General features: G+C 38.7%; 2 protein-coding genes across 2 annotated transcripts in view; one reads left to right on the top strand and one right to left on the bottom strand.

Annotated features, from left to right (window-relative positions):
* LOC133640867 (zinc finger protein with KRAB and SCAN domains 3-like) overlaps positions 1-18,848 on the bottom strand; it is a 257,581-nt gene that overhangs the window by 105,788 nt on the left and 132,945 nt on the right. The gene's annotated exons all lie outside the window — the stretch shown is intronic.
* Positions 1,219-10,019, top strand: LOC133640672 (gastrula zinc finger protein XlCGF57.1-like). Its single transcript, XM_062034228.1, has 2 exons — positions 1,219-1,351; positions 6,524-10,019. Exon 2 carries the CDS (start codon positions 6,574-6,576, stop codon positions 7,996-7,998), a length of 1,425 nt encoding a protein of 474 aa, XP_061890212.1. The 5' UTR covers positions 1,219-1,351; positions 6,524-6,573; the 3' UTR covers positions 7,999-10,019.

The raw sequence follows: 18,848 nt of genomic DNA on the forward strand, positions 1-18,848 counted from the left end.
ACACTCTAACCACTATTTAACATTAACGTACTATTGGTTGTATTTCGTGAAAAGAATATTACCACAGAGTTGAGAAGGAGCAATGATCTTCAATAGTACTGAAATTGTAGGCACTTTGAATGATTGATTGAAACTTGTATTAGTAGATTGCACAGTATAGTACATATTCCGTACAATTGACCACTAAGTGGTAACACCCGAATAAGTTTTTCAACTTGTTTAAGTCGGGGTCCACGTTAATCAATTCATGGTAAAGCAAACAAGAGTATGACCATAATAGAATTGCTTGCCAATGAAATTAATTCAATTCAAAAATGTATAAGACTTCCAGTAACAATATTCAAATATTACTTTTGTTGGGTAAGGCAGATTTTGGTTTTATTCTGAATCCAGGGAAACTAATTGGTGGTTTTAGCTGATATAAAGACTTTCAGGTGTTTATATATGTTTATGTTTAAGTATTTGGCAGACGGTTTTATCCAAAGCGACATACATAAAAAATACATGTAAAACAATCACTGTAAACATTATCATTTAAGGGAAGAATGTAATACAAAATATCAATACAAAGTGTCAAGACAGAATAAACTCAGAGATACAGTCTATAGGTCCCTAAGATATATAGATATCTAATGTATTCATACAGTGTTTATGTAGGATATACGCATGTATATATAACCTAATCATATTGTTTCTTCAATTTAAAAATAGCTGACCGTTTTTCCCCCTTCTCTGGGATTATATTCCCACTTTTGATCTCGGACGTCTGGTCACTTATAGCATATAAGAATATTATATTACTGTCAAGCAAACTATGAATAATAAAAACACGCCAAAACATGTGTCCTTTATCATAGCTACGCGTATGACAAAAAAGCGCGTGAAAATAAGTGGTATTCAGTGAGGTAAAATGAATTAAATGCGCTGACAGTTCATTGCTCCTGCCAAATGAATTACACTGAGTGGAGCGGATCACCACTCCAAGATGGCGGCCCCGCGTCTCGTCAGCGCCAGTAGGCAGTAGCGCTCGATGCTGTGTACCCTTATAAGATGTCCATGATCTCCACACCCGCACATGTACACTCTCACATTACACGAACAGATGATTGACATCCTCAACAGCTCCATCAACATCCATGTAAAATTTTAGTTTCAAAAAATTATTTAAAGGGTACATTCCATAGGACCGGGAGTAATTATTGCCGGGAAATGTGAGGGCGGAACTAAATAGTTAACACCCGCCGCTTGCGCCGGACTCCTGTAGTTGAGAGCACTTCCGCCTCCTCGCCAGACTGATGCTGGAAGAAAAAAAACTGCTTCATTCCTGTGTTAAATTGACCTGCTTTTCAAGGTTGGTACACGGTCAAAATCACACACATTTTTATTTTCATGAATCAGAACGTTTTATGAAAAGTTTGCCAAGCTTTGTGTCGGATTCTAGATGTAAAATGTCGAGTTAATAAGTCATTTGTTTGTGTTGTTGCTGCGAACGGCAGTGTTTAAAATGGCCGCGGCTGTTCGCTATATATATTATTGTGGAAACACACACGGCATAGCGGTAATAATTAGGTTTACTTTGGCCCTGAGTACCTGCCATGTATGTATGAAACTGTTATGTATGTGATATAAAGGTTGATAAAGTAACTTTTGAAATGTAGTATAAGAAAAGCAGTGATGGGCAGCAACAAGCTTCACATTTAGACTTCCTTTTATTGTCATTCAAATTTGAACTTTACAGTACAGATAAGAAGGCAATTTCGTTGCATTAGCTCATGGTACTGCAGGATAAAAGAGCAATAAGGTGCAGATACAAATAAATAGATAAATATATTGCACTTTTGCATATGCATCCACATTTATGGATGTATGTTATATTGTCTTTTTTATTCCAGCGAGTTAATCCATTTTTGAGGGGGAATTGAGGGGATTATTGTGATGCGTTCAAGAGTCTTACGGCCTGAGGGAAGAAGCTGTTACAGAACCTGGAGGTTCTGCTACGGAGGCTGCGGAACCTCTTTCCATACTTGCCAACCTTGAGACCTCCGAATTCGGGAGATGGGGGAGGGGGGGGGGGGGGTGTGTGTATATATTTTCAAGTATTTCTTATATATAATTATTTATATTGTAGCGTCCTGGAAGAGTTAGTGCTGCAAGGCGTTCTGGGTATTTGTTATGTTGTGTTACGGTGCGGATGTTCTCCCCAAATGTGTTTGTCATTCTTGTTTGGTGTGGGTTCACAGTGTGGCGCATATTTGTAACAGTGTTAAAGTTGTTTATACGGCGACCCTCAGTGTGACCTGTATGGCTGTTGACCAAGTATGCGTTGCATTCACTCGTGTTTGTGAAAAGCCGTAGATATTATGTGACTGGGCCGGCACGCAAAGGCAGTGCCTTTAAGGTTTATTGGCGCTCTGTACTTCTCCCTACGTCCGTGTACCACTCCATACAGCCACATTTTAAAAAGTCATACATTTTACTTTTTGAAACAGATACCGATAATTTCCGATATTACATTTTAAAGCATTTATCGGCCGATAATATCGTCAGTCCGATATTATCGGACATCTATAGTTAAAACCATTAAGATGAAAGTCCGAAATACCAGTTAGCCATGTCTCTGTGAAACACAATAGGCTGGTATGCAGGTAATCCAGATAGAGTCTGACCAGGGTGGAGAGTTCCTCAGTCTTATTCCGTAGCAATCACACATTGGTATCAAGTAACGGTACCCGACTGCCTCTCCTCCTGTTACGTATTCTTCCTCTTGATCCTCATTTCCTACGGATTCGCTTCCGCTTGCCTCCCCGAAGTAACACGAGATATGTCTTTAGTGAGGAGGGATACCTACGCTGGTTCTTTTTGAAGGCGCCTTAGCTCCAACAGGTTGCCCCGCAAGTATTTGACCACAGATGGTGCGCTAGCTGTCCAAAGTGGGGACCCAGGGTGGACCACTCATCTGTGCATCAGTTGGGGACGTCTCTGCGCTGCTGACCTGTCTCCACTCAAGATGATCTCCTGCTAGCCCCACTATGGACTGGACTCTCACTATTATGTTAGATCCACTATGGACTGGACTCTCACACTATTATGTTAGATCCACTATGGACTGGACTCTCACAATATTATGTTAGATCCACTATGGACTGGACTCTCACACTATTATGTTAGATCCACTATGGACTGGACTCTCACACTATTATGTTAGATCCATTATGGACTGGACTCTCACACTATTATGCTAGATCCACTATGGACTGGACTCTCACAATATTATGTTAGATCCACTATGGACTGGACTCTCACACTATTATGCTAGATCCACTATGGACTGGACTCTCACACTATTATGTTAGATCCACTATGGACTGGACTCTCACACTATTATGCTAGATCCACTATGGACTGGACTCTCACACTATTATGCTAGATCCACTATGGACTGGACTCTCACAATATTATGCTAGATCCACTATGGACTGGACTCTCACACTATTATGTTAGATCCACTATGGACTGGACTCTCACACTATTATGTTAGATCCACTATGGACTGGACTCTCACACTATTATGTTAGATCCACTATGGACTGGACTCTCACACTATTATGTTAGATCCACTATGGACTGGACTCTCACACTATTATGCTAGATCCACTATGGACTGGACTCTCACACTATTATGTTAGATCCACTATGGACTGGACTCTCACACTATTATGTTAGATCCACTATGGACTGGACTCTCACACTATTATGTTAGATCCACTATGGACTGGACTCTCACACTATTATGTTAGATCCACTATGGACTGGACTCTCACACTATTATGTTAGATCCACTATGGACTGGACTCTCACACTATTATGCTAGATCCACTATGGACTGGACTCTCACAATATTATGTTAGATCCACTATGGACTGGACTCTCACACTATTATGCTAGATCCACTATGGACTGGACTCTCACACTATTATGTTAGATCCACTATGGACTGGACTCTCACACTATTATGCTAGATCCACTATGGACTGGACTCTCACACTATTATGCTAGATCCACTATGGACTGGACTCTCACAATATTATGCTAGATCCAGTATGGACTGGACTCTCACACTATTATGCTAGATCCACTATGGACTGGACTCTCACACTATTATGCTAGATCCACTATGGACTGGACTCTCACAATATTATGTTAGATCCACTATGGACTGGACTCTCACACTATTATGCTAGATCCAGTATGGACTGGACTCTCACACTATTATGCTAGATCCACTATGGACTGGACTCTCACACTATTATGTTAGATCCACTATGGACTGGACTCTCACACTATTATGTTAGATCCACTATGGACTGTACTCTCACAATATTATGTTAAATCCACTATGGACTGGACTCTCACACTATTATGCTAGATCCACTATGGACTGGACTCTCACATTATTATATTAGATGCACTACGGACTGGACTCTCACACTATTATGCTAGATCCACTATGGACTGGACTCTCACACTATTATGCTAGATCCACTATCGACTGGACTCTCACAATATTATGTTAAATCCACTATGGACTGGACTCTCACACTATTATGCTAGATCCACTATGGACTGGACTCTCACATTATTATATTAAATGCACTGTGGACTGGACTCTCACACTATTATGTTAGATCCACTATGGACTGGACTCTCACATTATTATATTAAATGCACTATGGACTGGACTCTCACACTATTATGCTAGATCCACTATGGACTGGATTCTCACACTATTATGCTAGATCCACTATGGACTGGACTCTCACACTATTATGTTAGATCCACTATGGACTGGACTCTCACACTATTATGCTAGATCCACTCAACGTCCATTGCACTGGTCGCCCGGGGGGGGGGGGGTTCCCTCCAAGGTTTCTCATTGTCATCCCATTGGGTTGAGTTATTTCTTGCCCTGATGTGGGATCTGAGCCGAGGATGTCGTTGTGGCTTGTGCAGCCCTTTGAGATACTCGTGATTTAGGGCTATATAAGTAAACATTGATTGATTGATTGAAGTAGGCGGGCCAACATGGGTTGGTGTGTGGCTGCGCCAGTTGAAAGGAGAATCCTTTTCGGTGTCATAAACTTATGATCAGTAGCCAATTTAGGCTAACTACAACTCGGTTATTCTAACAGAATTAGTAGAAGACGAGAAGACATAAAAAAACACAATTTTAGCTCTACTTAGCACACAAACTTGGCTCTGTCAGGAGTCGCTCGGCCAGAGTGTGCCCCCAGCTGTCATCTTTGGATGTAAGGTTTTACTGCTGTGGTTTTGTCTTTTTTTATGACTTGACTTGTATTGCTTCTGTTATTCCCTGATGTGTGGTATGCTTCTGACATCTTGAATGTCAGCGTGTTGACTGATGAGATCCTGGTGCTGGTGCAGGACAGTGGCTCATGTGACTGAGTTTTGAGTTTATTTCGAACATGCAAGCATACAACATGATACATCACAATTTCCAGTTTCTTTTCAACATGTTCGAAAAGGAGTAGGAAGAAGCAGAGCTTATTTAATCCTACCCCCTTTCTTTACATAACAGTTGCAAAACTTTTTGTTCACTTCCTGTTCACAATTTTTTCACAATAAACTCCATAAGTAATCACAATAAAAATAAATAAATAAATAATAGTAAGAATTTAATAATAATAATTGGTGAAGTAAGTCATATTTCATATGATGAGATAAGTAAGATTACTTTAAGAATGAATGAATGGATGGATGAAATAAATTGAGAATGTTTGTCATGGTTCTTCTTCTTTGTACTTTGTAAACACTTTAAGTTTGAAGAGTTTCTTGAAGTGTATCATATTAGTACATTGTTTGATTGCTTTGCTTAATCCATTCCATAATTTAATTCCACATACTGATATACTGAAGGTCTTAAGTGTTGTACGTGCAAACAAATGTTTTAAATTACGTTTTTCTCTACTGAGCAAAGCTTGTTAGAAAAATTATGTGTACGTTATCACACAACTCTTATGCTTAAAGGCCGTTGCTATAGTTATTATCTATACTTTTCTATCCGTGCAAAGCGAGTCGTCTCGTATCAGTGTTTGATTCCAGAATCGGCCTGCTGACTGCCAAGGCCGAACATCGAGTACCGTGACGCAGACAAAGCAGAGACAGGGCGATATCACGAGTGTCAGCACATTTGCATTTCATTAGTAGTCATATAATGTGGCTAACTGGGGTTGCTGAGATTACCCCCTTCCCTCAACGACAGCCTCAATGATGTAGCCAGGGACCTCCCAAATAAATAGAGGAAGCATGTGGGCAGGATTTTAGAGCGTAGTTTGGATCTGTAACTAGAGTACAGCACAAAAAACGTCTCTCCTCATTGAGCCAAATTGAACTCTGTCTCTGCATGATTCCTTGCTTCTAGTCTGTTTAATAGATGTCATCAGTGTTTGAACCTGACATGCTGGACTTTTCTAAAGCAGGTGTTTTGTCTTCTTGTGTCCTGCAGACATCTGTGAAGAACATCTTCTCCCTGAGCAGCAAGAGTGGACCTCAAGGATGGAGCAGGATGAGCTCCAGCCCCCCTGCATTAAAGCGGAAGAGGAGGAACCCCCACAAATAAAAGAGGAAGAGGACAAGCCGTGGTACCCCCGTATTAAAGGGGAAGAAGAGGAGTCAACTCAACCCCATATTAAAGATGAGGAAGAACCACAGTATCCCCACATTAAAGAGGAACATGAGTCACTGCCCTCCCTCACATTACAGAGGAAGAGGAGTCATAGCTCCCCTCACATTAAAGAAGAAGAGGAGGAACACAGCATCAGTCAAGAGGAAGAGCATCTTGAATTGTTGGAGGAGTTCCCAGTGATTGGTGTCCCTGTGAAGAGTGAAGATGATGAGGTCGAAGGTGAAAGTGAGGAGCAGAGAGAGGCGGAGCCTCCAAGCAGCAGCTCAACTCAACACATGACAACAGAAGCTGATGGAGACCACTGTGGAGGATCACAAGCAGACAAGCTCTTAGCTCCACTATCAGATAGTGAGGACACAACGTCACACTCTCCTGACACTGATGATGAAGACTCTAAAGATGATAAGACATGTCACACTGACAACACACACTCCACATGTTCTCACTGCGACAAAACCTTTAGATATCCTTGTTATCTGAAAATACACATGAGAATACACACCGGAGATAAACCTTTTATTTGCACAGAATGTGGCAGAGGTTTTGTAAATAAATATGTGCTGAAAGGACACATGCGACTGCACACTGGCGAAAAACCTTTTTCTTGTTCAATCTGCGGTAAAGGTTTCACTCAAAAGCCACATTTAAATACACACATGAGTACGCACACTGGAGAAAAACCTTTTATCTGCTCAGAATGTGGCAAAGGTTTTGTAAATAAAAGTGTGCTGAAAGGACACATGAGAATGCACACTGGCGAAAAACCTTTTTGTTGTTCAATCTGCGGTAAAGGTTTTACTCAAAGGCAATATTTGAAAACGCACATGAGTACACACACTGGAGATAAACCTTCTTCCTGCTCAGTATGTGGCAAAAGTTTTACACGAACTAGTAGTTTGAAAATACACATTAGAGTGCACACCGGAGAAAAACCTTTTATTTGTTCGATCTGCGGTGAGGGTTTTGCACAAACTAGCGTTTTGAAGATACACTTGAGAATGCACACTGGAGAAAAACCTTACCTTTGTTCAATCTGCGGTAAGCGTTTTACACGAACTAACGTTTTGAAATATCACATGAGAACGCACACTGGAGTAAAGCCCTTTTCTTGTTCAATCTGCGTTAAAGGTTTTACACGACCGAGCGATTTGCAAAGACACATGAGAACTCACACTGGTGAAAAACCATATCCCTGTGTAAAATGCAACAAAAAGTTTAGTGTTAAAAGAAACCTTGTAAAACACATGATCATACACACTAGAGAAAAGAGTGGAGTTGCAGTGTGTGTCATTTAAGATTCTCTTTTATGTACCGATGTAAATAAACGTGTGTGTTGGTGAGAACAGCAGCACCAAGTGAAGCTGCAAGATTTCAAATAAACTGTCAAAACTTTGACGTCCTAACATTATCAGCACATATAACATGTGTGACATCATTGTTGTGTGTGTAAGACAATCTTATTAATATTATTATAACATTCAGAGATCAGGGGCCGTACTTATCAAGCTTCTTAGAGTGCCATTTTACACTTAAGTCCTGAGAATTTGCGAAATTTAGTCCTACTCTCAAACTTAAGAATAAAAGCTTTTTATCAACGTTCTTAAGTCTAAGAATCACTCCTACTCTCCACGATATTTAAGAGACCTCCAGAGGTGTCTTAAGTGGTTAGGAGTTGCCAGCAGGGGATGGCACTGAGGCGAGAGAGACGTGCGCGAACGTTCAGGGAACGGAACAATGTTTTTTTTTTTTTGATGACGAGCAGCTGATCAAACGGTATCGTTTAGACAGAGCGGATATTATTTTTGTCACAGATTTAATACTTTTCGATTCCTTGTTGATTTCTGCATGTGTCTGCAGTGGGCTAGTATATATAGAGCCACCCACACCAGTTTCAAATTAGTTGCCTAATTAATGAATTGGAAAGAAAATGTTATGACAGTAGCGTATGTGTGTGGCCGTGAGGTGAGTGACGTCAGTGAGTGTGTGGGCGATAGAAGAGAGGGAGCGGTAGCGTGAGTGCCGGCGGGGACTAGTTTGTTTTGTATTATTTTGTAGTTTATTGTCAAAATATACACTCCCATTGTCCACTTAAATATTTCCAAGATATTTCTTTATTCTTAGACAACGGATTCCCTTCCGTGATTAGTCATTTCTATGGACACAGAAATGACGTCACCTAAAATTCCGTTTACGGCACATAGTAATGTCGTAATTCAGCTCTGAGTGTGACACTTAAGATTCAGTCCTACACTTCGCTGAAAGTGTGAGTAAGACGCTTGATAACTAACTTTTAAGTGCAGCTTTCAGCGAAGAATTTATTTACTCTTAAGTCAACTCTTAGCAGACTTCTTCGGAGTAATTCTAAGAAGCTTGATAAGTACGGCCCCAGATCTTTTGTATTAGTGTTTTCTTTACAGTCAAGTCCATTCATTAACAACATTGTGTATTCTTTATTTAAAACAATAACAAAACAGTTTGATTACAAATGTGAGAGTTAACAGTACAAAACATGTTACATACATTTTTTTTGTATGTAAATATTCATAATTCACCTTTATACTTTTTTATGTTGGTTTTTGAAATAATGAAGTGTTACTTGTTTTAATTTCTACTTGTAAATGGTTCCATAGATGAACTCCATTAAATGATAGATATATTTGTTTTACGTTTGTTCATACCCTTGCTTTTGAGTACACATTAACCCCCCTTAGTTCATATTTACTGGTTCACATCTGAAACATCTTCTGGAAGCATATTATTTACTTTGTGCATCATTAAAAAATGTCTGTCAAAAAAAAAAAATTGCTAAATGGGAACAAATAAATTCAGGATATCTACATTATGGTATAAATGACATTCTTGCTAAGATACGTCACCAAAAAAGTTCATATTTACTGGTTCACATCTAAAACATCTTCTGGACCACTTCTGGAAGCATATTATTATTTACTTAGTACATATTTGTGCAGTTGTGTTTTATACAAGAGCATTTACTTTTAAAATGTGTGACTTTATAATTGATTTGTTGGGTCTCAATAGTCCATTCTATTAATCATCTTTATTACTGTCTTTTTTAATATGATTATTGTTGTATATGAATGTCCCCAGACCTTTATGCAATATGTAAATGAAATAAGATGGCAGAATTCTGTCTGGAAGGTTATGAATAATGGTTTTGTTTTTCAGAATCTACATGTGTGAATAAAAATGTACCTGTAACAATTATTGTGTTTAAAACATTTTCATATTTTTTTCCCCTTTCTTAGAATCCCCCAAAACTATATCAATTTTGGAAAACATGGACACGTTTGGAATGTTATGGTGGAAAACAATAATGTACATCATTGCCCAGAGCTTTACTGTACATACATTCATCAAATAAATATAGTGAACACTTTTTTTTTTCAATCGCAAAGCAACATCTTACAGATTATTTTGAAGGGTGACTTTAATGATTTTTTTAAATAACTCTTTGCCTTTGAAGGAATGGAAAGTTTCAGGTAATTTTAGTAATTGCTTTGTTTGTGTTCCAGAGAACATAACTGAAATTAAAATAGGAATTGATCTATAAGGAAAAACGGTAAAGGATTGTCCAAATTTAGAGTTTGAAAATGTGATAAGTGTAATATTGTGTCCATCCACCAGAAGCCCAGAAAGTTCTGGAGTTCTATAGTCGGCGTCTTGAAAAAGATGATATGCTATATTTACAATATTGTGTGAGAGAGCCTTTATTTATTTTATTTTTTTTTCGATTATTATTTGTCTATTTGCAGGTTGTGCTTAATAACATCTTAATACCTCTACCAATAAGTGCATCAGCGACCAAATGCCTTTTTTAAAATTATTGCTGTACAAATATGGATTTGTTTCTCATTTTAATTTAACAACAATTTATAGGTGTTGGCTAAAGTTGTGTTTGTAAATGAGTTTGCTAGTAAAGCTTGGTACCGTTTACATTCATACTTGCTCGTAAAACCAGCAATGTCATGACGTGACGACGACGGGGCGCGTGGGGTTGGCGGACGGGTACTTTTCAGAGGCGGTTTAGTACCGAACATGATTCATTAGTATCGCGGTACTATACTAATACCGGTATACCGTACAACCCTACTTAATAGCGTCCAAAATCCGACCCGCGGGAAGTCCCATGTTTTTGTTTTTTTGTCCGACCGCTTCCATGTTAGCTGCCTCTCTTTGTTTATAATTCCTATTTTCTGCTGGATCTACTCTCTATTTTTTGCTGCCCTTTTTTTTGTTTTTTTGCTGCAGCTGTTACATATACTGTAATACTGTACATCAGGGGTGTCCAATTTGAGCTCAGGGGCCGCATGGAGGGATACATTTGTGCACACGCTGGCCAGACTATTAGAATCATGGCATTGAAACAAAAAAAATAAAGACTACTTCAGAGTGTTTTCTTTGTCTTACGTTGGCCAAAAATAGAACATACACATTCTGAAAATATGACAATAAAAGCATAGAAAAAAAATACCCGGCAGTGGTAAAGTTTTTGATCAGGTGTCCCCAAACTACGGCCCACCAGCGTCCTAAATCCAGCCCACTGGAAGTCTCAAGTTTTTAAAAAAAATTGTCCTTTCTAATCTATTTTCTATCGCTTGTTACTCTCGGGGTCTCCTAGCCGCTCAGGCAAATAATATTGTCTAAAAATGCATTTTGCCATCGATAACGTGACTGTGAGGAGGCGTGGCCGGCGGACCTGCAGCGAGGCAGGGCACGCCGGGGCCGACTCCGAGATGGCTGTGAGGAGGCGTGGCCGGCGGATCTGCAAAGAGGCGGGACGTGCCGGAGCCGGCTCCGAGACAAGCGTCAGGTGCGTAGATGGCCCACCTGTGCGCAGTTGTGCAATCACCTCTCGCTGTGTAAAAGGGCAGCGGCCGAGAGGAGAGGGGCAGAAGGAGTTGGAGAACCAGTAGTACATGTAGCGCGGAAGCGACCGAGAGCGAGACGGAGACGGCAACGCGGGAGCCTGAAAAGCAACCGAAGAGCGAGCAGTGGAGGAGGAGCTGAAAAGCGACCCGACGTGCACTGAAGTTTTACTGAAAAATAAAACAAAGTGACAAAACTGCCGCAGTCTTGTCTGTTCTTGGTGGTCCATGGAACCCAGAGAGAAGAGGTCCTCCACAGTGACATCATTGCGCTCGCGCCGCAGTGTCGGGCGAGCGCAGGGCCGGCCCGTTGCATAGGCCGTATAGGCAAATGCTAAGGGCGCCGTCCATCAGGGGGCGCCACGACAGTGCCACAAATGTTGGAGGAAAAAAAAAAAAAATTGGTACTATTATTTCTAAATACATAAAATAATCCCACGTTAATTAAAATGCACAGTAAAGCCTATTTAATAGAAATATTATTTGTTACAACATTACGCGCCCCCTCCCTTCCCGTATCATGACTCTTTTTGGACGTCACCACATAAAAAAATCAACACAAGATGTCAAAACGGCCAAAACTGTCAGGTGCCCAGGGAAGAAAAAAGAGAAAAGAAGAGGAGGAGAAACGAGAAAAAGACAGAGGTAGCAGGTAGGTAACATTAGTCTACATGCAATTATTTGTCTGTTACAGAATGTGATAGTAACCTGGCTTTTTAGCATTAAGCTAATGTTACATGATTCGGCAATTGCTAATCAATAAATAGCTAGTTCTGTTTTAACGTCGGGTTAATATTGTGGAGGGGGCTAAATTGTTATGGAAAATAATAATGTAACGTTAGGTAATTACAGTACTTCCTGGTGTACAGTAAATTGTAAGTCATTCTAGTTAATGCAATATTAAAAAGCACAAATAGAGAACGCTGTAGGATCCCCTTTTGTTGTAATATAGTTGTTAAAGTCATACTGGTTTGATATCTTGTTTTGTGCAGTGCCTTATTTATATTGTATTTTTAATTTATTTTATGCAACTTGTTGACACGTTTTATTTTGTGTTTATGTATGTAAAAAATATTGTATTTCATATATTCATTTTTTATTTTTTGTATTCATTTATTTATCCATATTTTTTGTTTATCTTGTTAACTATTCTGATTGTTAATTTGCTTTCTTTAAGTAAAAAAAAAAGGTCAAAGACAAAGCTATTCGGTTTCTTGTGAGTATATACACTTCACTGCCGATGTGGGGGGGGGGGGGGGGGGGGCGCCACCTAAAATCTTGCCTAGGGCGCCAGATTGGTTAGGGCCGGGCCTGGGCGAGCGTGCGGCGAGTGCACACTCTTTTAGTCAATAATTAGTATATATATATATATATATATATATATATATATATATATATATATATATATATATATATATATATATATATACGTTAGGTCAGGAAAAAACACAGAGGCTTTTTCATCCCTACAAGCCTGTTTTGCAGGTTTCCCTGCTCTTCAGGGTATAATATATCATATTTGGATATTGTAAAAATGTAAACACACAAATTATGACGGATAATATTGAAATAAGAAGAGTAGAGGCAATCAGATTTTTAGGAGTTATTATAGATGAACTACGCTGAAAAGTACATTTAAATCAGTTAAAGAACAAAAAAATCAAAAATGAAGAAAATACATACTCACAAATATTGCCAAAAGTATTTGGCCACCTGCCTTGACTCACATATGAACTTGAAGTGCCATCCCATTCCTAACCCATAGGGTTCAATATGATGTGGGTCCACCTTTTGCAGCTATTACAGCTTCAACTCTTCTGGGAAGGCTGTCCACAAGGTTGCCGAGTGTGTTTATAGGAATTTTCCACCGTTCTTCCAAAAGCGCATTGGTGAGGTCACACACTGACGTTGGGCGAGAAGGTCTCTGTTCTAATTCATCCCAAAGGTGTTCTATCGGGTTCAGGTCAGGACTCTGTGCAGGCCAGTCAAGTTCATCCACACCAGATTCTGTCATCCATTTCTTAATGGACCTTGCTTTGTACACAGTCATGTTGGAAGAGAAAGGGGCCCGCTCCAAAACTGTTCCCACAAGGTTGGGAGCATGGAATTGTCCAAAATCTTTTGGTATCCTGGAACATTCAAAGTTCCTTTCACTGGAACTAAGGGGCTAAGCCCAACTCCTGAAAAACAACCCCACACCAGAATTCCTCCGCTGACCCCTCTCTGTCAGTTTACGTGGCCTACCACTTCGTGGCTGAGTTGCTGTTGTTCCCAAACTTCTAACAATAAAGCCGACAGTTGACTTTGGAATATTTAGGATCGAGGACATTTCACGACTGGATTTGTTGCACAGGAGCTACTGAGAACGGCCCATTTTTTAACAAATGTTTGTAGAAACAGTCTCCATATCTAATTGCCTGATTTTATACACATGTGGCCAAGTGATTAGGACACCTGATTCTCATAATTTTGGATGGGTGGCCAAATATCAATCAATCAATCAATGTTTATTTATATAGCCCTAAATCACAAGTGTCTCAAAGGGCTGTACAAGCCACAACGACATCCTCGGTACAGAGCCCACATACGGGCAAGGAAAAACTCACCCCAGTGGGACGTCAATGTGAATGACTATGAGAAACCTTGGAGAGGACCGCATATGTGGGTAACCCCCCCCCCCCCCCCCTCTAGGGGGGGGGGGTTACTTTTGGCAATATAGTGTACATCTATTGTACCCAACTTTTGTTGAAACATACATTGTTTATTTCTTACATGTCTGATGACATACATATAAAACAATCCCCAAACAATATTCATATTACAAAAGAGAGTAATAAAGATAATCAATAGTATACATTATTGATACTCAGCAAATCATAAAGTCACACATTTTAAAAGTAAATGATCTTGTACAAAACACAACTGCTCAAATGATGTATAAAGTCAATAATAATATGCTTCTAGAACAGGGGTCACCAACCTTTTTGAAACCAAGAGCTACTTCTTGGGTAGTGATTAATGCGAAGGGCTACCAGTTTGATACACACTTCAATAAATTGCCAGAAATAGCCAATTTGCTCAATTTACCTTTAACTCTATGTTAGTATTAATAATTAATTATATTTACACTTAATTGAACGGTTTAAAAGAGGAAAAAACACGAAAAAAATGACAATTACATTTTGAAACATAGTTTATCTTCAATTTCGACTCTTTAAAATTCAAAATTCAACCGAAAAAAAGAAGAGAAAAACGAGCTAATTCGAATCTTTTTGAAAAAATTAAAAAAAGAATTTATGGAACATCATTAGTAATTTTTCCTGATTAAGATTACTTTTAGAATTTTGGTGACATATTTTAAATAGGTTAAAATCCAATCTGCACTTTGTTAGAATATATAACAAATTGGACCAAGCTATATTTCTAACAAAGACAAATCATTATTTCTTCTAGATTTTCCAAAACCAAAATTTTAAAAGAAATTCAAAAGACTTTGAAATAAGATTTAAATTTGATTCTACAGATTTTCTAGATTTGCCAGAATATTTTTTTTGAATTTTAATCATAATAAGTTTAAAGAAATATTTCACAAATATTCTTTGTCGAAAAAACAGAAGCTAAAATGAAGAATTAAATTAAAATGTATTTATTATTCTTTACAATAAAAAAAATAAAATTACTTGAACATTGATTTAAATTGTCAGTAAGGAAGAGGACGGAATTTAAAATGTAAAAAGGTATATGTGTTTAAAAATCCTAAAATCATTTTTAAGGTTGTATTTTTTCTCTAAAATTGTCTTTCTAAAAGTTATAAGAATCAAAGTAAAACAATTAATGAATTTATTTAAACAAGTGAAGACCAAGTCTTTAAAATATTTTCTTGGATTTTCAAATTCTATTTGAGTTTTGTCTCTCTTAGAATTAAAAATGTCGGGCAAAGCGAGACCAGCTTGCTAGTAAATAAATACAATTTAAAAAATAGAGGCACCTCACTGGTAAGTGCTGCTATTTGAGCTATTTTTAGAACAGGCCAGCGGGCTACTCATCTGGTCCTTACGGGCTACCTGGTGCCCGCGGGCACCACGTTGGTGACCCCTGTTCTAGAAGATGCTTCAGACGTGAACCAGTAAATATGAACTAAGAGGGATTTATGTGTACTCAAAAGCAAAGGTATGAACAAATAATTTATCATATAAATGAAAACATTTACAATTAGAAATGAAGAAATTTAACACACTATAAACACTGCTTGATTATATACAAAACTGAATCATAATAGTCTAGTCTGCATACACAAACTAATAGTAAATGTATGTAACAAACAGTATGTTTTGCATTCCTTATATGTTTAAAATTAGAGATGTCCGATAATATCGGACTGCCGATATTATCGGCCAAAAAAATGCTTTAAAATGTAATATCGGAAATTATCGGTATCGGTTTCAAAATTGTTGGTATCGGTTTCAAAAAGTAAAAGCTGTGTACACGGACGTAGGGAGAAGTACAGAGCGCCAATAAACCTTAAAGGCACTGCATTTTAATCTACGGCTTTTCACACACACAAGTGAATGCAAGCCATACTTGGTCAACAGCCATACAGGTCACACTGAGGGTGGCCGTATAAACAACTTTAACACTGTTAAAAATATGCGCCACACTGTGAACCCACACCAAACAAGGATGACAAAACACATTTGGGGAGAACATCCGCACCGTAACACAACATAAACACAACAGAACAAATACCCAGAACCCCTTGCAGCACTAACTCTTCCATGACGCTACAATATACACCCCCGGCTACCCAAACATCACCCACCTCAACCTCCTCATGCTCTCTCAGGGAGAGCATGTCCCAAATTCCAAGCTGCTGTTTTGAGGCATGTTAAAAAAAAAAAAATGCACTTTGTGACTTCAATAATAAATATGGCAGTGCCATGTTGGCATTTTTTTTCCATAACTTGAGTTGATTTATTTTGGAAAACCTTGTTACATTGTTTAATGCATCCAGCGGGGCATCACAACAAAATTAGGCATAATAATGTGTTAATTCCACGACTGTATATATCGGTATCGGTTGATATTGGAATCGGTAATTAAGAGTTGGACAATATCAGAATATCAGCAAAAAAGCCACTATCGGACATCTCTATTTAAAAGTACTTAAATAAAGCTAAAAAAAAAATAGTCAAAATAAGATGATGCTTAGTGTACACATGTTTAATCAATAATATACATTTTTAAACAAATGTACCCAATGCGGTATATGAATGCATGTACTTGACCGGGATGAATTCAATTCGGTAGAAAATGGATGGATGGGTGGATATAAAAAGAAGAGGCATATTAAAAAGATTGTGTCTCACACACACACAACAATGATGTCACACATGTTATATGTGCTAATAATGTTAGAAATTCAAAGTTAAACGTTTTTACAGTTCATTTCTCATAGTCATTCATATCGACGTCCCACTGGGGTGAGTTTTCCTTGCCCTTATGTGGGCTCTGTACCGAGGATGTCGTTGTGGCTTGTGCAGCCCTTTGAGACACTTGTGATTTAGGGCTATATAAATAAACATTGATTGATTGATAGATTGATTGATTGATTGATTTCAAATCCTGCAGCTTCATTTGCTGCTGCTGTTCTCACCAGCACACTTGTGTTTCTTACACTGGTACTTAGAAGAGAATCTTTCACCACACACACTGCAACTCAACATGTTCTCTCCTGCGTGTTTTCTCATGTGTCTTGCAAGTGCTGATTGATAGCCAAAGCTTTTGTTGCAGCTTAAACAGGCGTATGGTTTTTCACCAGCGTGCGTTGGCATGTGTATGTTCAAATGTTGCTTTGTTACAAAATCTTTACTGCAGATTGAACAAGAAAAAAGGTTTTTCTCCGGTGTGTGTTCTTTTGTGTGTTATAAACGCAGTACCGTGTTTAAAACATTTACCACAGACTGAACATTTAAAAGGTTTTTCTCCAGTGTGTATTCTCATGTGTACTTTTAAATGTGGCATCTGAGAGAACGTTTTACCACAAATTGAGCACATTAATGGTTTGTCTACTGTGTGTATTGTCGTGTGTCTTTTCAAACATTGATTTTGTGTAAAACCTTTACCGCATGCCGAATGGGATTTATGGCATTGTCTTGCTGAAATAAGCAGGGGCGTCCATGAAAAAGATCTGCGCTTAGATGGCAGCATATGTTGTTCCAAAACCTGTATGTACCTTTCAGCATTAATGGTGCCTTCACAGATGTGTAAGTTACCCATACCTTGGGCACTAATACACCCCCATACCATCACAGATGCTGGCTTTTCCACTTTGCGTCGATAACAGTCTGGATGGTTCGCTTCCCCTTTGGTCCGGATGACACGATGTCAAATATTTCCAAAAACAATTTGAAATGTGGACTCGTCAGAGCACAGAACACTTTTCCACTTTGCATGAGTCCATCTTAGATGATCTCGGGCCCAGAGAAGCCGGCGGCGTTTCTGGGTGTTGTTGATAAATGGCTTTCGCTTTGCATAGTAGAGCTTTAACTTGCACTTACAGATGTAGCGACCAACTGTAGTTACTGACAGTGGGTTTCTGAAGTGTTCCTGAGCCCATGTGGTGATATCCTTTAGAGATTGATGTCGGTTTTTGATACAGTGCCGTCTGAGGGATCGAAGGTCACGGTCATTCAATGTTGGTTTCCGGCCATGCCGCTTACGTGGAGTGATTTCTCCAGATTGTCTGAACCTTTTGATGATATTATGGACCGTAGATGTTGAAATCCCTAAATTTCTTGCAATTGCACTTTGAGAAACGTTGTTCTTAAACTGTTTGACTATTTGCTCACGCAGTTGTGGACAAAGTGGTGTACCTCGCCCCATCCTTTCTTGTGAAAGACTGAGCATTTTTTGGGAAGCTGTTTTTATACCCAATCATGGCACCCACCCGTTCCCAATAAGACTGCACACCTGTGGGATGTTCCAAATAAGTGTTTGATGAGCATTCCTCAACTTGATCAGTATTTATTGCCACCTTTCCCAGCTTCTTTGTCACGTGTTGCTGCCATCAAATTCTAAAGTTAATGATTATTTGCAAAAAAAAAAAATATTTTATCATTTTGAACATCAAATATGTTGTCTTTGTAGCATATTCAACTGAATATGGGTTGAAAATGATTTGCAAATCATTGTATTCCGTTTATATTTACATCTAACACAATTTCCCAACTCATATGGAAACGGGGTTTGTATATATAATA

The sequence above is a fragment of the Entelurus aequoreus genome, linkage group LG23 (assembly GCF_033978785.1).
Source record: "Entelurus aequoreus isolate RoL-2023_Sb linkage group LG23, RoL_Eaeq_v1.1, whole genome shotgun sequence".
NCBI classification, from domain to species: Eukaryota; Metazoa; Chordata; class Actinopteri; order Syngnathiformes; family Syngnathidae; genus Entelurus; species Entelurus aequoreus.